Source organism: Linepithema humile, chromosome 6 (genome assembly GCF_040581485.1).
Source record: "Linepithema humile isolate Giens D197 chromosome 6, Lhum_UNIL_v1.0, whole genome shotgun sequence".
Lineage (NCBI taxonomy): Eukaryota > Metazoa > Arthropoda > Insecta > Hymenoptera > Formicidae > Linepithema > Linepithema humile.
In genome coordinates, this window is record NC_090133.1 from 1,832,205 (window position 1) to 1,851,846 (window position 19,642).

Sequence of the window (19,642 nt, forward strand, 5' to 3'; positions counted from 1 at the left end):
GTATGTTAAAATATTTTGTGCTTTAATGACTTAGTGATTCCGCACTCCGCAGTTAACTTTTCAACAAGTTTCACTCAGTTTAAAGCACAAAATATTTTAACTTACATGAATTGATCTCAGTTTTATTTCTAACTATCTTAATTACGGACAATCTCTCCACTGTTGTATTGAAGATGGTCCAATTTGGGACCGAAACGGTTACTATTTCATTGAAAACAATGAACAAAAAGCATCGTTTTATGACTCTCCTTCCCCCCATTTCATTATTATTGTTTTAAAAATATATATTAGTTCCATAAATTATATTTATATTATATAAAATTTACTTATATAAATTACATTGTTCTATATACCAGAAACAGAATCATAAAATAAAGAATAAACTGAAATTGAGACGTTCATTTTATTCTATTTTAGCTTAATTATGATAAATCAACTACGTCTATAATACTAAACGTCTATACTATCTAAATATTTGTCACCGAAGTATAATGCTTTCCCGCTGATTCGTTTACGCATCTCATTGTGCATGCTAATGGCGCGTGAAAAAAAAGCCAACCAAAGCGCAGGAAAGAATAGATAAATGTTTTCCTCCGGCAGCAGCGGGCAGCAGCGGGCAGCAGTAAACGTTTTCATTGCGGAAAAGCAACGAACGCGCAGATGTCGACCACTTGCTGCCCCGAGGATAATGATCCGGGTGAAATCTATTCCCTCTATTTGTCGCCATGGGGTGCCGCAATGCATACTTTGTGCCCCACACTCGACACAAGCCCTCTCCAATTTACGTAACAACGTGACACGCCGCCGATTCTTTCGTAATTACGAAATGCATTTAGATATGGACGTGCACACAACTTCAAATGTGCAGTCCGATCGATTGTGATTGTGTGCTAATCCTTTAACGAAACGATAGAATATACCGGTGTTTTAATGTAATAACAAGAAAGATATTCCTATAATTAAGATAGATTCATTAAATTAAATTTGTCATTTGTTATTATAAATTTAATCAGTGAGCAAAAGTCTAGGCAAATTTTGTTGGATGAATTAGTGTCAGTTTAAAATTAATTAAACTGATAAAAATCTTTTAGCTGTAAGTAAAACAAATTAAATTAATTTTTGTGAAACTATCTTTTTTTTTAACTAGATTAAATAACTTTTGGGCTTAATAATTTTTGCGGATTTTCAGAAACTGCGCTATTAAAATTAAATGTACGCGAAAGGTTCTTCGTGCTGAGAGACTTCGAATAGCAAACTTTTGTTCGGAGATTTATTTGTTTATATAAAATATAAAAAATCACAAGATTGAAATATCTTTAATTGTTATTAAAGTTTTAATAAATACATTTATTTTTTTAATTAGAACTGAATAATTAAAAGAATCTCTCTCTTTCTCAGCACGAAAAACCTTTCGCGTACATTTAACTTTAATAGTGCAGTTCCTGAAAATTCGCATTTCTCTTTCCCACGGCAGTGAATGTGTCCCCGAGGTGTTTTTCGCACGTGTCGCGACTGCATTAACACCAACCCTTCGTGCGCTAATAATATCATTAAATTCCCACATATAGTACGATGTATTTTTCCTTCTTTCAGCGTTTCAGAGCACTTAATCGCGATTTCGAGCATCGATTTCTAGAGTCTCTCTTTCGTTGAATGACAACAATCTTCTCCGAAAAGTGGATAACAGGCAAATTTCCCAGTCTTACTCGTGGTATCGATTACTTCCGTTCACGCACAGACTCTGCATTGTTTTCTCGGCTTACTTATGGCCGTTAAGTCGCTCACTTCTCACTCAAAGGGTGCAATATGTGTGTCCGCATCTCTGAAGGAAAAAAATGTCAGCGTAAAAGTGGCCTAAATAAATAATGACACGGATTATTGGTAATAAACTTTACTTTGCCGTCATTCTGCTCTTCTGTTCGAAGCAGCGAACTCATGATAAATTTTCACTTGCAAACATTAAAATAGCTTAGCCTAACTTGGCTTGTCAAATTATTAAAATAGTTCGGTGGTACGAAGATCAAGTACGCTGACTTTTTACGCTGACTTTTCCTTTCCTTCACGATGGGGACACACATATTGCATCCTATGTGTATGTACAAAGCAGGCGAATTAACATAAAAATAAGTCGAGAAAAACAATGCAGAGTCTGTGCGTGTTCCATGGAGGTAATCGATACCGCGAGCAAGACCGGGAAAACTTTGCCTGTTGTTCACTTTTCGGCCGCGTTACATGTACTTCGACGCGTATGAGTACAACGTATGGGAAGCAAGTTTTTACGCTGGTTTACATCGACTGATTTTTGCGACTGTAATCGGCTGGATCATCTTCTGCTGTGAAAACAATTACGCAGGTATTATCGATCACGTGGGTGCCCGCGAGATAATCAGGAGTAGATTGTTGTCATTCGACGAAAGAGACTCTAGAAATCGATGCTCGGAATCGCGATTAAGTGCTCTTAAACGCCGAAGGAAGAAAAGTACATTGCACTATATGTAGAAATTTCCTTGATAATTTATGTATAACGTACCTAACGTACATTGTCGAGTTTATTTTCGTGATTTTTTTCAGTATCGTCAATTTCCTGATAAACGCTGCATTCACTATCGCAACTAATGTCGTGTATACTATCGCAACTAATGTCGTGTATACTATCGCAACTAACGTCGTTAACACTAACGCAATTAACGTCGGATTGTTCAGTTTTAACATCGTCGCATGTAATCGACGATTCGTCGGACATTTTCTCGTTCGATTGAAAGATTTCCTTGTCTTCATTGCCGCATTCTATAGAGTCAACATTCGGCTTGTCCGTCGTTGTCGATTTTCTTTTTTGTTTACACCCGGAGAACTGTTTCCAGATGATGGAGTAGATGGACTGGAAAGGCATCTCTAAGCAAAGGCTGACGGGTACGGACGTCACAAATGTTAACACCACAATAGTGATGTATTTGTACCACTGACAAATGAGAACATTAATTAGTATCTTGTTTTTATTATTCGTGAACTTTGAATCTCATAATTTAATTAATATTAAATGCATCAAGAAAATTATCGGAAAAAAAATATTAAGAATAGAAAAACCATGTGCAAATAGTGATGTTACAATATACTTTCAAAATTTGCACTATTCCACCGTGTTTAACTTTTTTCTATTTAATACTAAATGAATGAATTTCATAGAGATTCGTGTTTAATAATTAAACATTTTTAATTACTATTAGATGTCACATTTTTCATATTGAGTGAATTATTTGGAATATTAAGTGTCATTTAATGATAGATCCGCTCTTGTTACAGCCGCTAAGACGTTTTTAGAACATTGTTGTTTTCTTCTTACCATATCTTTGGTTGTTAGATTGCCAGCAGTTCGAACGCTTCCGACATCGTAAAATATAAATATATAATGAAGAAGATAAGCGCAGAAGCAGAGTTTGCTCAACGGAATCCATAGGCGGCAAGAAAGGATGTGTTTTATAAAACCTTGAAAAAAAACGAACATTAGTTAATAGAGCGTCGGTGCGTGCATCGATATTGACATAAACCAGTTTAGTGATTATCTCGCGGGCACCCACGTGATCGATAATTACCTGCGTGATTGTTCTCACAACAGAAGATGATCCAGCCGATTACAGTCGCAAAAATCAGTCGATGTAAACCAGCGTAAAAACTTGCTTCCCATACGTTGTACTCATACGTATCGAAGTACATGTAACGCGGCCAAAAAACGACCAATAGAAAGGATGGAATAGCGATTAGCCAGCCGATAATCACCTGCCACTATATATGAAAGACATAACGATTTTGTAACAGCATTTTCAAAAGTGAAAGTAGCAAGAATTATTAAGGTGGTTCGAGCGTAAATTAATTTTCTTAAGAAATTATTCAAATTTATACCATTTGCATTTAGAGGCTTCATAAATATAATTTCACAATTTCAACGATATTGACTTATTAATTACTGAGATATAACTTTTACACAGAGTCTGCAATTTTTAAACTTTTAAACACTTCATAACGTCTAAATAAAATCAAACTTTCCGAGAAATTATAACGGTTGCTCACGCTATTGACAGCATTTACTTACTGAGATCGACTGTCGCAAGCAAATTAAACTTGCTGGGTCACTCTCAGGTCTGTTTACACTGATGTTGACATCAACTCTCACAATAAATACCGCAAGTTTGTCGCTAGTGGATAGAAGACTTTATGACAAAAGTCGATGTTATGTTTAATTATGTGCTGCAATAAAAAAACTATTCTTACGGTTTTGATAAGAAACTAGTTAATACTAAATAAATTCATAATAAAGCTTCTTAAAAAAAAACAATAATTTACTTGTTAATTATTGAGAAATTAAAGTTTGAAATTTGAAGATTTTTATTACATCACTTAGTGACGAAGCACTAATATAATAAGACAATATTGCATTATTGTGACGTATGAGATTAATGTTAATCCATTTTCTGTTTCACTTTTGTCGACATATTTTACATTTAATAATAAAGAAAATTACAATTACGAATAGAATAGAATAATCTCAACACTTCAGATTAGAAATTCATAAATATAAATCAATACATTGTCATATTCATGACAATGCATAATATATAGTTTAATACCCATATCAAACTGTAGCATTTCGGACAAATCATAGCTAAAAGTTTCGTGTGTATGAATAAGAATTTCTCAATCTATTATCTCTTTACAAAAGCATTACTTTTAGTCAATACTGTCACGTTCGAACCACCTTAATATAAAAAATTCATTATTATTATCAAAATTCAATATAAAAAATTACAATTTTGTTGCAAGTGCATGGCAAATATCTGTTTTTCGAATATTACACACAAACACACATACACAATAAAAATATAAATGCTGAATATACATATAATAATATAAGTGGAACACTTACGATAGGCAGTTTGACGTTGCCACGCGTTTCATATAATATGCGTCCTAGAAAATAACCAATGACGTAGGGTCCAAATCTAGTGTATACATGTATGTAGATTTTTAGATAAACATTGGCCACGTCGTCTATCGGTCTATGAAATACAATAATATATATATAATATATGTGTATATAATAATACATATGTGTAATAATATGTAATACAAAATATAATAACATCCTATTGAGATCACGAAAAAAATTAAATTACTGAAAATTTTGTGCACTTTATATGCATAAAAATAAACACAATTGACACGCAATAAGTAAAGTTGCATGCTCTTTCATAATTGCTTGATAATTAATTTATAAAGGCGTTTGCAGTATCAAAACTTTTGATGAATTTTATACAGATATATAATTCAACCTTTAACTACTACCATGAAATTGATACCCGTAATTTCTGACGCTCATAAAAGTTTGCTAAAAATAATTAACTAAAATAAAAATAGCTTTTCAAAAACAATTTTATTTGTTTAAAGAACATAAAATTAAACAATAGGAATTTTAAAAGAACTTGCAGAAATAATAATAGTTCAGAAAACAAAAGTATAAAATAAGCATTGCGCGTGAGAATTAATCAAAATATCAAGGGATCATCTGTGATCCATGGTAGTGGTCAAAGATCGAGACAAAAAAAATATATATAATAAAAAATTTATGCGATAAATACATGAAACAATTAAATGAAAAATAGATTAAAATATGATAATCGAAAGAGAAAAAATTTTTAGTAAAATAATAAAAATACAATTGAAAGTTTCTACTCACTCCTTGTAATAAAGCATGGTACCCGTTAATTGATTAACGAAGGTTATAAAGAAGTTTATAAAAAACGATGATAATAAAAGGATGCCAGTGACAATGTAGAAATAGCGTTTCCGCATACAAAAGAAAAAAAGCGGCGACAACCAAGTAAGCTGCATATCCAATGACAGGTACCAAGATTGGCTCATGCACTAAAAAAGCAGACAATAAGAAAAGGTTAAATTAAAAAAGCGCAATATAGTGTTTGCATAAGTGTTAGTAAACGCAAACGAGAAAATATTAAATAGAATAATAAAATAATCGGATTATTACAACAACAACAAAATATATAGCGTTTACAAGCTTTAAAGAATCACATATTCTACAATTCTTTGACTATGATATAGAATTATCATCGACTATTGTTCACGCTGCTGTTGTATTTAGCAAGAATATATACAGCGAAGGAAATGCGTGTATGAAGCTGTTAATCAAAAAGCCAGTTTTACCATTTCCGGCACTTTGACTATGTTGTTAATGTAAAGCAGGTTGGTCCACCAACTCTCGCGACAGAAGTTTTTCTGGGCGCCGACCACAAGATCCCACTGAGGACCCGTGTTGATTTTATGGAATAGAGTGGCGTAGAAACCGATTATCCACACGTAGACTGACGTCAATCTAATGAAAGAATAAATTATCAATAAAAGAAGCAATGATTTAAAGAGACAAAAAAAAAAACAGAAATTGAAAGATCAAGTAATTTAACAATAAATAGTTTTAATTACATAATTTATCAATTTAGATAACGTCGTATAATATCTGCAGGTGTAATTTGTGCGTTTGAAAGTTCAATAGGGTCGCGAAGAAAAGTCAGTTCGGAACTGTGCACACAGAAAAATATCATTCTATTGCTAAAAAAAGTAATTACTCGGCTTACTTTTCTTTTTTTAAGTAATAATTATCTTTAATAAAGAATATTTTTTTGATAATAGTCTTAAAATATACTCATCACAAATTTTTGATAAATTCATTATCATATACTCGAAAGAAGTAATTATTTTTTGGTGAAGAATATTATAAAATTGTATCGAAGAAAAGTCAGATTTGGTTAATTTAATAAGCAAATAGAATTCTTTTTCTAATTTAATATTCTTGATTAAAGTATTAAACTTACTGGGATCAAAATATATTTTGAATAAATTTGATGCTTATAATGAACTTACGATAGATTTGCGGATATATGAACTTATAAAATACTTAAAACAGGTAATATTTACTTAAATACAGTATGTATTTTTCTGTGTGTGTGCGTACGTACCTTACGTAACGATGAACGTAAAACCATATTATATTTTTGAAATTCCACTTATTGTCAGGATTAGCTTGGTTCCTCTTGAGTTCGTTGTAAGAGAGCAGCATACCGCTCAGAAGAAGGAAAGTGTCCGTGACGATGTTCGCGTTTAGCGTTAGCATGTTGCTCCATTTGTAATGCATCTTTACGGGGGATAAAAGTGGTTTCACAATTAAGGAAAGTTAAGGCGCAGAATTTTGAGAGAGTCATGCTGTTCTAATGTAAAAGATCGATTCCATTGGTGATATAGATAAGTCGAGAATAAATGTGTCAATTGTGATTTCGTGTTAATTCCTGCAATTGCAAAAAAATTGTCAATTACTCACGTGTGGAATTTCCGAGAGGTTTATTAGGACACTAGTCCCCCATATGTAATATGAATGACCCCATATGATTTCAAATGTGCTGATACAGCGCACACCGTCTGCGGAGCTAATAGAATCACGGCTTCTCTCGGTCGACAACAGTTGCTTTACGTTCTTGCGTAAGGAGAACGACGTTAAGATATCTGCGAAAGAATCGCATTGACTTTTCTTCACAGCGCTATCGCGGTCGCTTGTTTCTTTTTCTTTTTTTAAAAATGTGTACAATAGTTAATATGTGTAGCAGCAGTTTAACACTGCATTATATATATCGTAAATTATGTAGAACAGTATCCCGATGGTAATCAATAATTAGCATTGTTTAATTCTTGAAATTAGTTTTATCCAAATTGTTACAAATAATACAATTTATTTTGTGAATTTGTGAAATTAATTTTGCAAAGTTGTTATTAATTCTTTCATTGATTTCAATTTAGCAATGTCACTAATTTTGTTACATAAAATATAGAAAAATGTAAGAAACTAAATTAAAAAGATCTGCATTGTGCTTTCGAATCATATTTTTACGTATTACTCACCGTTTAGTGTCGACGCAGTCTGATTTTGTTGTATCATATCGTACGTCGTGCCGATTACAACAAGGGTGATTGCAACCAATATCAGTAACACTCTAAAATTTTTCATTGTTGTTTGAAATAACGTACTTTTGCGGAAAAATCGATAAATGATAATAAGAGCGCGTAATTACATGTAAGAATAATCATAGACGTCCCAAGTTTTACTTTCAAGAATAGATTCCGTTGTAAAGCAGGATTCCTTGGGGACATATATTTCCATCTCTACACGTCCTTCGATTTTTAATGGATCCAATGCGAACTCTAAAGTTTCCCGTACGTCGGAATGACTGCAGGTGGACGGAACGCACCACATCAATTCGTAAAGGACTGTTTTTCCTGAGGTCCATTTCGTCGCATTCTACGGCATAAAACATTGAAATTTAGTCCTAAGCAGGGCAAAATACATCATTAAGTATTTCAAATACAAAATACAAAATACTGTCAATCTTAGTATTTTGAAGATTGATAAGTATTTTATATTTTGTATTTCAAATACCTAATGATGTATTTGCCCAATCCTGGTTCTAAGTTATGCTAGACCCGCTTTTATATTTGTTAAATGAACTTTCGCTTCTCCCCCTTCCCCCTTCTGCCCCTCTCCCCCTCCCCTTCACCCCTCCTCTCTCTCTCACTCTCTCTCGTTTACAAATCTTTCCAAAGCTGCGTGGAGCTATTACTTTACACCTTTCTATTCATCAGACAAATTGAATTAAATTCATTCATCAATTTATGCAAATAATGAAAATTTGATTAAGCATAATACAGATTAACATTAACTAAATGATAGAATATTGCACAATTTACATTTAAATATTAAATTTCATTTACTTATATCACTGCCGAAATTAATATAAATGAATAAAATTTTAGTTTTTAAATGCAAGGTTCAATAAGGATTCTCAGAATACCTAGAAAAGCTAAAATGAAGAATAATATTTATCTTCGACGTTCCATTTATTTGTGCCGGGTAATTCCGGCGTAATAATCGGGGGTTTATGCACTTGCGTACAAATAAACCATAATGACAAGAACTCACCGATGCGATCGCAACATTCACAAGAAGATCTCCTAGATCTAAATCGCGGTGTGATTGATTATTATTCGCGGTAATCTCGAATTGTATCTTCGGATAGCAAGCCTGTCCGACGAAACCGTAGTCACTCTTCACCCGTAAACATTCGTCGAAATTACCCAGCTGTTTATAATTGCCGGTGATCACGCCCCATGGTATTTTAACCGAGGCGTCGTACACTGAAACAGAAGAGAATTTTTCTTCTTTAAACGAAATTTTCTAGCGTTTGACTATCTTCAACTGTAATGTTCGTTAATTTTTCCAAAATCTTAACTAAACTAAAACTGAACTGAAACTTTTAAGGTTTTTTTCAACAACACTGTGAGGTATCGTTGCGGTTCTCGCGAGAAATCTTTTGACAATAATACAAATGATGTACCAAGTGCGCCACGCGCGCAGCGATGTAAATTTATGTTAGGTTCGAGTGCTGCGAGAGATGCGATAAAGAAGTATTAGCGAGAAAAAAGGGGTATTGTCGACTGGCTGGCGACATTCCGCTTTGTAACAATTGCCATTATCAATCCATTTGCAATATTTGATGCACCTTATTGTTAAGTTTTTCCGGCTATTAGGAACATTTAGCGTCTCGGTTGTGGCATTTAACAATAATGCCGCCCGCCTTGTTTATAATAAACACACTTTGAAACCGGTTAAAACAGGTGTAGTCGACGCGTCAAGGTGTTCTTCTGTCCTCAATCCACGCGACAATCAGCTAGCATTTTCATTCAGTTTCATTTTTTTCGCCATTTGCATCCAAATCGAAGACTAATGATCGCCAGAGATTAATCATCGATTTTCGATGAATAATCTTTAGCCGTTTGTCAAGTTCTTCGCGCTTTGTCATCGACGTTTACACGCTCTTTATCGGAGACTATGTTGTCAGTCATCCGTATGCACCGGCATTCGTGTTCGGAACGTGATTTCAAGGCGATTCCTTGGAACTCGTGATCGCGCCGTGACGCGCAGAGCAACGTCAATGTCGCGAGTACATTAGCTGCGGAAGTGCATCGCCGATATCAACGATCCGCGGAATCGGTCAATCGCCGGGAATCGCGCGTGTTATTGTGAATAGGTCGACCGACCGATTAGGACAAAAGGAAAAAAGTCGTATCAACGATCGAGTTTTTCATTTTTCGCAAGTGCGCGCGGCGCAGCGAGCGCTCTTATGCATATTACGCGATATCCGCGATAACGCCGTCATGACAACGTCAATGTCCTCAGATGACTCCGGCGCGGCGAAGTAGTGAAAAATAACTATTAATATATAGCAGCGATTTCCGTTAAGTTGTTTGTCGATGCTCTCGAAATCCGCTACTTGACTACTTTTATCCTCGTGCAACAATACGAAGGATCGCGCGAATTAGACGTGCCGACAATTGAGCGATCTACAGGGAAAGATCGATCGATCGAAGGCGAGCTCTGATGTGCAAGGACGGTCATCGGCCTCGTGGACGCATCTCGCTGACCCAGTTTGATCTTGCGCGTACGACGCATATACCAATTACATCGGTCAATATTATTGTTTTTCCCGTGAGCGTGTGCGCGGCAGATCACTGATTGCCTTTCCCTTAACAGCGCGCTGCTTTAACGCTAATCATCCGAGCACCGCGAGCGTTCGCCGGTGAGAATTAATCTTTTCGGCGCGGCCGTTTCACATAACTTCTTATGCTTTAAATGAGAAAAAATAATATTCAATAATGCAATCTCGTAAATCTCGGAAGCTCGTAATTTAATCATATTATCATTAAATTATAAATTCTTCTCATTGTATTAAAATTATATATATAATTTTGCTTTTATTAATTTATTGAAACTGAAAAATTCTAAAAATTAATCTAAATTATTAATTTATTTGTAAGAATTTGGAGAAAGTCACTGATGCGCGATACATATTGACGGAGAAATCCATTGAACATTACAAAACACTGAAAGGGGTAAAAGTGCATCAGCGTTCATATGTATATTCATTGTATATTCATTGAATGCTGCGTTTGTGCATTGACGTAAGAACGAATAACCAGTAAACATCCTTTAAATAATTATCGCGGCGAGATAAAAGCCGATATGTCGCATTGCAAAACGGCGACGATCTATTCAACGATGATCCATAACAGTCCGAGATTCATGTGCATCGACGACGACGCGTGGGTTAAACGCCTTGTAACAACTGATGCTGTCACCGATCGGCATTATGCTATTAATATCAATCAGATCAATGTCACTCTTTAATCTGTGCTAGTCCAAGTGTCACGGAGACGATATATATAATTTGTCTGCAAAAATGGATACAAGGTTCTTTCGATCGTGCGCAAATTTGGTTTCGATATTGTCTGGAACTCTCTTTTTCTTTTCTTCCTCACAAACGTCTGTAATCTGCATTCAATCAAGACAAATGAATTTCGCGATAAACAGAACAATTAAAATATAATTTGAGTCTTGAAATTGTATGTTTATTCACCTACGAATCTGAAAAGATAACTTCAAACTTTTCATTATCGTATTTTTGCGACTTATACTCATTACGGAGTACGTTGAACTCGCATATTACGAGATAAGAATCATCGTGACAATCAAGCTTTTTAATTCGCCGCATTATCTACGAGATGACGTGGAGATCGATATCTAGTAATTAGCGATATCCATAGCACGTGTACTCGCGCGATATCATACGAAACTGATAATACGCCGATAATCTCTTTTTCTCTCGATAATTATGCAATGTCCGATAATTATTGCACGTTCAAGCGCAATCGCATTCGTTTTGCACTCTCACACTGCGCGTAAGATAAAACAATACGTAAAAATTATGTAACGTTTTCCTTTTCAATGCCTTTCCCTCGTGCGCACTCGAGTTATCTTCATTCAGATAAAAAAATCGTAATTAATGTAAATTGCACATAACACATGCAATATTTTTTGAAAGGGTTATTATTAAATTCAATTTTTAGACGATAGATTCTTGAAGAGATTAAATCTTGCTTTATTTAATTGTGGAAATGTATGTTTTTGATACATTCATCAAATGCAAACGAAGATCCAACAGATCTCACAAATTTAAATTATTTTTAATCAGCTTTCTCATTTTTCTTCTTTTTATGCTAAGAAAACAATAACTTTAATTTATTTCTTGTGAAATTCATTCATTGATTAGTAATAACAATAAAATAAATGTAGATATAATTATAATTATTACATAGATGAGGGCCATCGTCTGAAATTGCATTTTATCTACAAGACGAGGGTTCAATCAAACTTGACAAATAGAAATAAGGAATGTAAAATAAAGATAATAAATTAGGTCAATGTTACTAATAAAACAGAGATAGAATCCAAGAAACACTGTGTTTGAGGATTCACTCTAGAACGCTAATCTTTTTTTTACATAATTATTTGCGTAACTACACACATTCGACGTATATATTTGAGAAAAAATTTTTTTTAAATACACAAAATCTTGTTAAAATTTTTTAATTATTTGTTTTGATAACAATTGTTTCGGTAACTGATGTGACCTTCTCTTCAATGTCTATATCACTCTCTTTACTCTTTTATTTATATCGAGATCCTTGTATTGAATATTGTAAAATTAGACTTATTTACTATATAATTATATGTGATATGTTATATAATATATATAATATTCCAAACTAATTGAAAAGTCTGATTTAAAAAACAAAACTGTTAAAAAGTAGAAATTTTTCCAGCACATGTTCGTTTCATATACGTTTCCTTAACGTAGCCTGATTTCAATACATACATACAGGGAGCGCATTCCGTTTCATGCATGATACGCATAGAAATGCTAGTAATCTATGTACGTAACATGAACTGTAGATTTTCAATATAGGATATATAAAACATGTGCTGCCTGGAAAGAAGATAAAATGTTTTGGTCCATTATCAGATGATTTTTAATTTTAGAGCATTTTTTAAATACCAAACCTAAAAAAAATCGTTGATTCTTTGTGAAAAATTCACGTTTTCACAAAGGACCAACGGTTTTTTTTAAGTTTGGTATATAAAACATGTGCTACCTGGAAAAAGATAAAATATTTTGGTCTATTGTTAGATGATTTTTAATTTTAGAGCATTTTTTAAATACCAAACCTAAAACATGTGCTACCTGGAAAAAAGATAAAATGTTTTGGTCCATTATCAGATGATTTTTAATTTTAGAGCATTTTTTTAAATACCAAACCTAAAAAAACCGTTGATTCTTTGTGAAAAATTCACGTTGATTCTTTGTGAAAAAAGGGCATTTTAATTTTAGAGGATTTTTCCTTGCTCATCGGACCTTTGTTGATTCAAGACGATGTTTTGGATAACAATAAGGCACTTTCGGAACAATACAATGAGACACATAACAATAACTGTCTATAACAATAATCTTGAGTCACATTAGAAATGCACGTGCAGGAGATGAATAAGTAATACAAAGACACAATAAATATACAAAGGCAATGAATGTATACCTAGGAATAGGTATATTTATTTTTGAAATGATCCATTGTCGGAAAAAATTCAAAAGATTTAAAAAGATTCAGGTAATTTATTCGTTATGTCTATATCTTAAAGTGACTTTCCATTGAAAATCCTATATCATAGGAAGCATCGTTGCCAGGTCAGGATATACAGCTTACTTTTCCATAGAATTCTTTGTTATTATTAGTTCGAAAAACTTTTACCAATTTCTAATAGTAGGAATTTGAAGAATTCATCGGTTTATAATAGCCACATTGTTCGTGCAGTGACATTTATTCCTATATTTTTTAAAATATATTTGAACATTTCGATCATTTTGTTAAATCATCTTTAGTGTTTCCAACATTTATTTATTACAAATCTTTATTTTAATTATTATACATAATTATCATTACGTACAATGTATTATTAATATTATATTATATATAATTTATTATTTATATATTATATATATCTATTATAATATTATATTATATATAATTTATTATTTATATATTATATATATCTAATATATATAATATATAATTTATTTATTTATTTATTTAAATCGATTTTCGTAAGCTAACGCCATCGGCTTCTTACTGAAAGCCGCCTACAGAGGGCATATATTTTACATAAGGCATAACGTAAGGGAAACAGAGCCAATCAGAGTCCTTCATTTCCGTCCTTTAAGATGGCAGTTAGAATCCCGGGAACCTCATGCATAAGACCGCGTGCGTTTTCTCATGTAGGAAATTCGTAGGAAATTCGCTTACGAAAATCGACCGAAATGTGCAAATCGTGTCTAGCACTGTTTTAAATTACTAAATTATTGAAAGTCTAAATATACGTTTTAATTAGATTAACGGCACCATCTACTAATATATATTATGTATAAAAATTAAAATAAAGATTTATAATAAATAAATTTTGGAAACACTAAAGATGATATAATGAAATAATCGAATTCAAATATATTTTAAAAACTATTGGAATAAATATCATGGCACGAACAATGTGCGTCGATCTACTTTACGTTTGAAAAATTAACGACTTATTGTACTCGTAGAAATAGAAAAACGTTATACGCAGTGCAAGCAAGTACAGCTCATTGTATAGATATAAACCTTTACAAAAGAGCGTAGGGTCATAAATTCCTTAATTAATCTTTTACAATCTTTTAGAAACATTAACGAAAAAACGAAAATTGATCACGTTACATGACAATCACATACTTAAAAATAGGCAAATATTACATAAATGTACAATTACGTTAAGTTACATTGTAGTTTACTTACTTTGAAGGGCCCAAGGAATATAAATGGCAAGGTCCTTTAAATAATAATTGCTATCGCGGATACACTCTGGTGAAGTGAGATTGTGGGATGTAAACGGTTTCATAAAAACGTCTGCTAGTATACTTTCTGGTCTTGTTCCGACAGTTCCTCCCAAATATACGAGGAATAAGAAAATTGCGTTTCGCCATTTCAATTGCGTTAATTTCATTTTTTTTAAGTTTTTTTACTTTTCTTCTTTTGCGATTTTCACTCTTCTCTGAACTGGCTATTAATACTTCGCACGTGCGTTATTGCTCTCCTCTTCAAGTAATATTACAAACTAATTTTACTAGTTTTTTATAAATTAACGACAATTGACTGTTATAGATTAATTAATTAATTACTTTTCTAGTTTTTAATTGTTTAACTCGCGTTACTATATTATCTGCGTTTCTGCAATTCTCTAGAAGCACTTCCTCAGTCGAGCACTGTACGAAGGGAAATGATACGTTTCAGGTGCCATAGCGAGCAGGTAGACAACGTAAAATCAGATACAAAAATGATCAAAGTCGTTGCACATGCGCTATACTATCGCCGGAAACACGTGTATTTTTTTGCGCGAGAACGTTAAAGCAAACGATAGAAACGCGACTGACTGTAGAACATTCTGTCAATCGTTCACTTATATATGAACGTACAGGCTGTGATGGGGGCAAAGAAGGCAATACTGAACTCCTCCGTGGCCATCTCGTGTCTCCTCTTATCGATGAAGAGAGGATTATATCCACAGAAATGAAGAAAGTGGGAAGCCACTCGGTGGTAATTCGACAGCAGGAATTCGATAACGGCAAATGGAACACACAGTGCGGAATTCTAAGAAAAAATTACCTAAAAACAAAAATTTTTAAATAAACTCTGTATAGCTTCAATTGACTAATTTAAAAATCAATAGATAGATTGCACAAAATAACAAGAAACAGTACAGTATACTGTTACTAGGCAAACATATTAATTTCGAGCATCTAGCTTATTTTTTAAATCGATTTTCTAAATAAATTTTTTTTTCCAGGAGAATCTAAGAAAAAATCGATTTGGAGAGAATCGAACATCCCTCGATTAACAAATTGTATTTTTTTAGAATTTCTTAGAATTATTTGTTTATATGCACTTCTTTAGAAGAACACGAAAGAAAATACAATTTGTTAATCGATTAGGGATGTTCGATTCCATAACGAAAATTGAGTTAACAAAGCAATACACAAGACATCATTCAAGGCTGTTTATTCGCAAGGACTCTTAAAATTTACATTGGTCAATAACTAGGCAAAAAAATGTTGAGCTGTTACATGAAAATTTAGAATTTTGCATCTTTTATGTGTGACATGTGTCTATTCACTGTGCGACATTGAAAGAGAATTTGTGAGAACTTGTGAATGGATTATCGCACGCAATGAACAGCTGAGCGAAGATATTATAAATATTAGAGCCCAGACGAGATAAGAAACGTAACATCTATCACCCCCTCCCCCCTTTCTTCGCTCCCTCTCGATTATATTTGATCGATTTATTACAAAAAATCATAATTTTTTATGGAATTAAATTAAATTATATTAAATGAGAAATAAAATAATTAGAGAAAAATAGAATGCAACGGGAAATCAAATTAGACTGGAATAAAATAATAGACTAAAAAAGCTAATTTTTTATTAAATTAAATTGAATTATTTTTTACGTTAAAGTTGATATGAATTTTTATCCCTTACAACTTAATTAACTATTATATTTATTAACCAATATTTAAAATTTAAATTCAAAAATAATTATTAACATATTATATTGAAAATGTTTCAGCATAAGCATTTTTTTAGAACTTAAACTATAAGAAATAGTTTGATAGGAATAAACTATGACAAATAAAGTTCAATTTTAGTAGTTTGAACTTAATTTTATCGCGGGAGTGTAATAAAATAATTTTATAAAAGTTTTCAATGTTGAAGAAATAAAAAAATAACATTATCTTTTATCAGTATGTATTTACTTACTTCTCAGTTTTATGAAAAGAGAATTCTTTTGCCAGTAATATGTCATAATAAAAATTCTAACATTTTTTTACTAATTCTAACAACAAAATTTGAGATTGGACGGGATTTATTTACGTATCAATAACTTTATTGACTTGAAATCTTTAATTCTCTTCAATTTGTTAGCGTGCATACGACTTTATAACTCGTGGTTTTCAACTCGGGATATCATTAAAAACGATATGAGATGAATACACATCCAAATCGTTAAATTTTAATCATTATCATGCACACGTTTTGAATTTTGTGGATATCAATCTCGATATCAATCAAGAAGACATCATTTGACCAAAAACTACTGCAACAGTTGGTTATTTTTAGTCACATGATGTCTAATGTTGAAATTGAGCGTCGAAGTAAAAAGGCATCTTTAGAGGAAAAGAGCAAATTTTTTTTCTCTCTCTCTCTCTCCCTTTCTCTTTCTAACTTCTAACTGTATATTTTAATATATTCATCAAAGTGATATTATAGGAAAAATACAAGATCGATATAGGAATTCGGTTTTCCATTAAGTCAAATAATAACAACAATAATTTTTCCCAAAACACTAATGTTATTATAAACTAAATTAATATAAATTGATTATTTATACACTGTATTAAATAAAAATTATAAAATCAAATTAATTTTTTGCGAAAGATTATTATAAAGGACCATTCAAAATCAAGAGATAAAAAGTACAGGCAAATTTCGAAGAAAGTGTTTTATTTAATATTCTTTTGACTAATTAAATAGATTTAAGTATTATTTGTGACGTTCGAAACAAAATGTTTAAAAGTTTTATCACATAATGGTCATGTTTTTCGATAAATAATCATTATTTCTTATGATATAAAAGAAACGTATTTTAGGAATAGAATACGATAAAAAATTTTAAAAAAGTAACAATACTCTTATAGATTAGATCCATTAGGTAACAAATCTTTTAACTTCCAAAATAAACTTCCTTTTTTATCTAAAAATTAAAGTAAGGACGTTAAGGATATAAAAACACAAAGAGTCATCGAGAATGATTCAAGAAGTTTTAAATGAAGAAACCCGCTGCTTCTCCACGCGTCTATAATTTTTGTAAGAATTATAATGCGAAATTAATCGCAGCAACGATTACGATTTATTTGCTCTATCAGTCACTGTTCCGCCGATCTGAAATGAATGTGTAGCCGTCAAAGATTATACATAGAAGGCAACTGTTGTGCATTCAACTCGGCTAAGGATTCTTTAATCTCATTTATTTGCGCTAAATATGCATATGTTCAGGTCAAGGCCAGTATTGGATATCATAATCGATAGAAATGAAGTGTCCGATATCGCTGAGTTGCACGAGTAACATTTTGAAAGTTATCCAGCCACGATTGCATCGTTTCTTTTCACATCGTTTCTTCTCGTTTCTTGCGCATTCTTAACATCTCATTAAAAATTCACACATTGCTGATATATAGAATTTTGTATATTAATTATTTTGTCTCATCAATTTAGAATTAGAATTTTGCTTTGATTTTCAACAATAATAATAATAATTTATTAATATATGATGCATTAAAATAGAGAAAGAAAGAGAGTTAATTGTGCAAGTAATCGTTGCGCTAAACAAGAGGAAACTAATCTCTGTCTAGTTTTTGTTTTTACATGTATTACACTTATCATATATTTAAATTTCGTCGATTAAAAATTACTGTGTTTTATTTAAATATTCAAATCAAATCTTGATAGTATATAATTTTTTTATTTACTGCTATAATTGAGATAAGCACAAGTGACAAGCGCGGTTTAAAAACGGCAAAACGCAGATATCTTATCTAGTACCAAAAAAGTACACGAAATCTTAAAATCCCGTTTCGAGGCCCGGTGGAATTTCTCGTGTAGTTGCGTCGTATGATTTTCTACCGGCATCGATTCGTGAAGAAATTCGCCCCCGGCTGCTGTAAATGTAGTCCCTTCTACGTAATACGCGATTCGGGACATTGACTTGAGTATTCGACTTTCTCGACTCTGTAGTAAAAAAAAATATAACGCGAACGTATGCCTTTCGTGAGGCCCAAATCGAAGAGGCAGCATCCGAACAGCCGAGGAACATTTGGCTGCAAACCGCACTTGCAAAGTTCGGAGAGACACAGAGCGATTCAATCATTCAACGCACGAATGTTACATTATGTTTGCCGCGATAACAAATATTACTGCAATCTCGTTTGCACAGATTATATACATAAAATACTTACCTCTTGGATTTGCCCATTATCTTCCGCATCGAATGAAAGCTGTATCAATGTCACCTCTCTGACCGATTATAAGAGGGCATTAAACGTCTATTTATCTGTCACCTTTAACGCACTGCAATCAGTTCTCTCAAATACTTCTCGTCCTTGTTATTGTTTTTTTCACAAATTCTAAACCAGCGCGATAAGACTAGAGAGGCTACAATCGAGTTTATTCACCTTGGGGTAAAGAAAGAGGTGCGAATAATAATAGCTTTGTTGATAAATTCTGTATAAAGGCATTATTATCGGTCATTTCATGATTTATCATTGATGTCATCGATTTGAAAATCGAATTCTGAGATTATTTCGGATTTTATTTAATGATTGATTACGGATAAAATTATTCATTATCAAAATGCTTAATTGCTGATTCAGCTGTGTAAATAACATTCTTCGCATGAGATTCATTCCGGAATTGATAATGTAAAAATATGTTTTTTTTTTCGGAAACGTTGGGTATCTAATGACATCACACTATCTTTCTGTAGTTAAAGACGACAA

At 32.6% G+C, this 19,642-nt stretch overlaps 1 protein-coding gene across 2 annotated transcripts; it reads right to left on the reverse strand.

The window, feature by feature from the left end:
- Positions 1 to 384: 384 nt before the first annotated feature.
- On the reverse strand, positions 385 to 19,522 carry LOC105673046 (O-acyltransferase like protein-like). 2 transcript variants are annotated; one of them, XM_067357221.1, is made up of 13 exons: positions 19,103 to 19,522; positions 14,827 to 15,693; positions 9,032 to 9,246; positions 8,127 to 8,353; positions 7,957 to 8,048; positions 7,382 to 7,563; positions 7,023 to 7,198; positions 6,214 to 6,382; positions 5,729 to 5,916; positions 4,919 to 5,051; positions 3,591 to 3,780; positions 3,341 to 3,483; positions 385 to 2,959 (listed from the first exon to the last, which is right to left on the reverse strand). In XM_067357221.1, exons 2-13 carry the CDS (start codon positions 15,032 to 15,034, stop codon positions 2,531 to 2,533), a joined length of 2,352 nt encoding a protein of 783 aa, XP_067213322.1. In that variant the 5' UTR covers positions 15,035 to 15,693; positions 19,103 to 19,522; the 3' UTR covers positions 385 to 2,530. The 2 variants fall into 2 exon arrangements, with proteins under 2 accessions (XP_067213322.1, XP_067213321.1); XM_067357220.1 differs by having other exon boundaries at positions 7,382 to 7,623.
- Between the last annotated feature and the right edge of the window lie 120 nt (positions 19,523 to 19,642).

What these genes read in the sequence shown, in the direction of transcription:
- LOC105673046 (XM_067357220.1), bottom strand. Translation starts at nt 15,034, where the DNA reads ATGAAATTAACGCAATTGAAATGGCGAAACGCAATTTTCTTATTCCTC. An exon ending in ACCTCTCGGAAATTCCACAC is followed by an intron (nt 7,199 to 7,381) that starts GTGAGTAATTGA and finishes TCCCCCGTAAAG; the next exon opens with ATGCATTACAAATGGAGCAA. An exon ending in ATCTAACAACCAAAGATATG is followed by an intron (nt 2,960 to 3,340) that starts GTAAGAAGAAAA and finishes CTCATTTGTCAG; the next exon opens with TGGTACAAATACATCACTAT.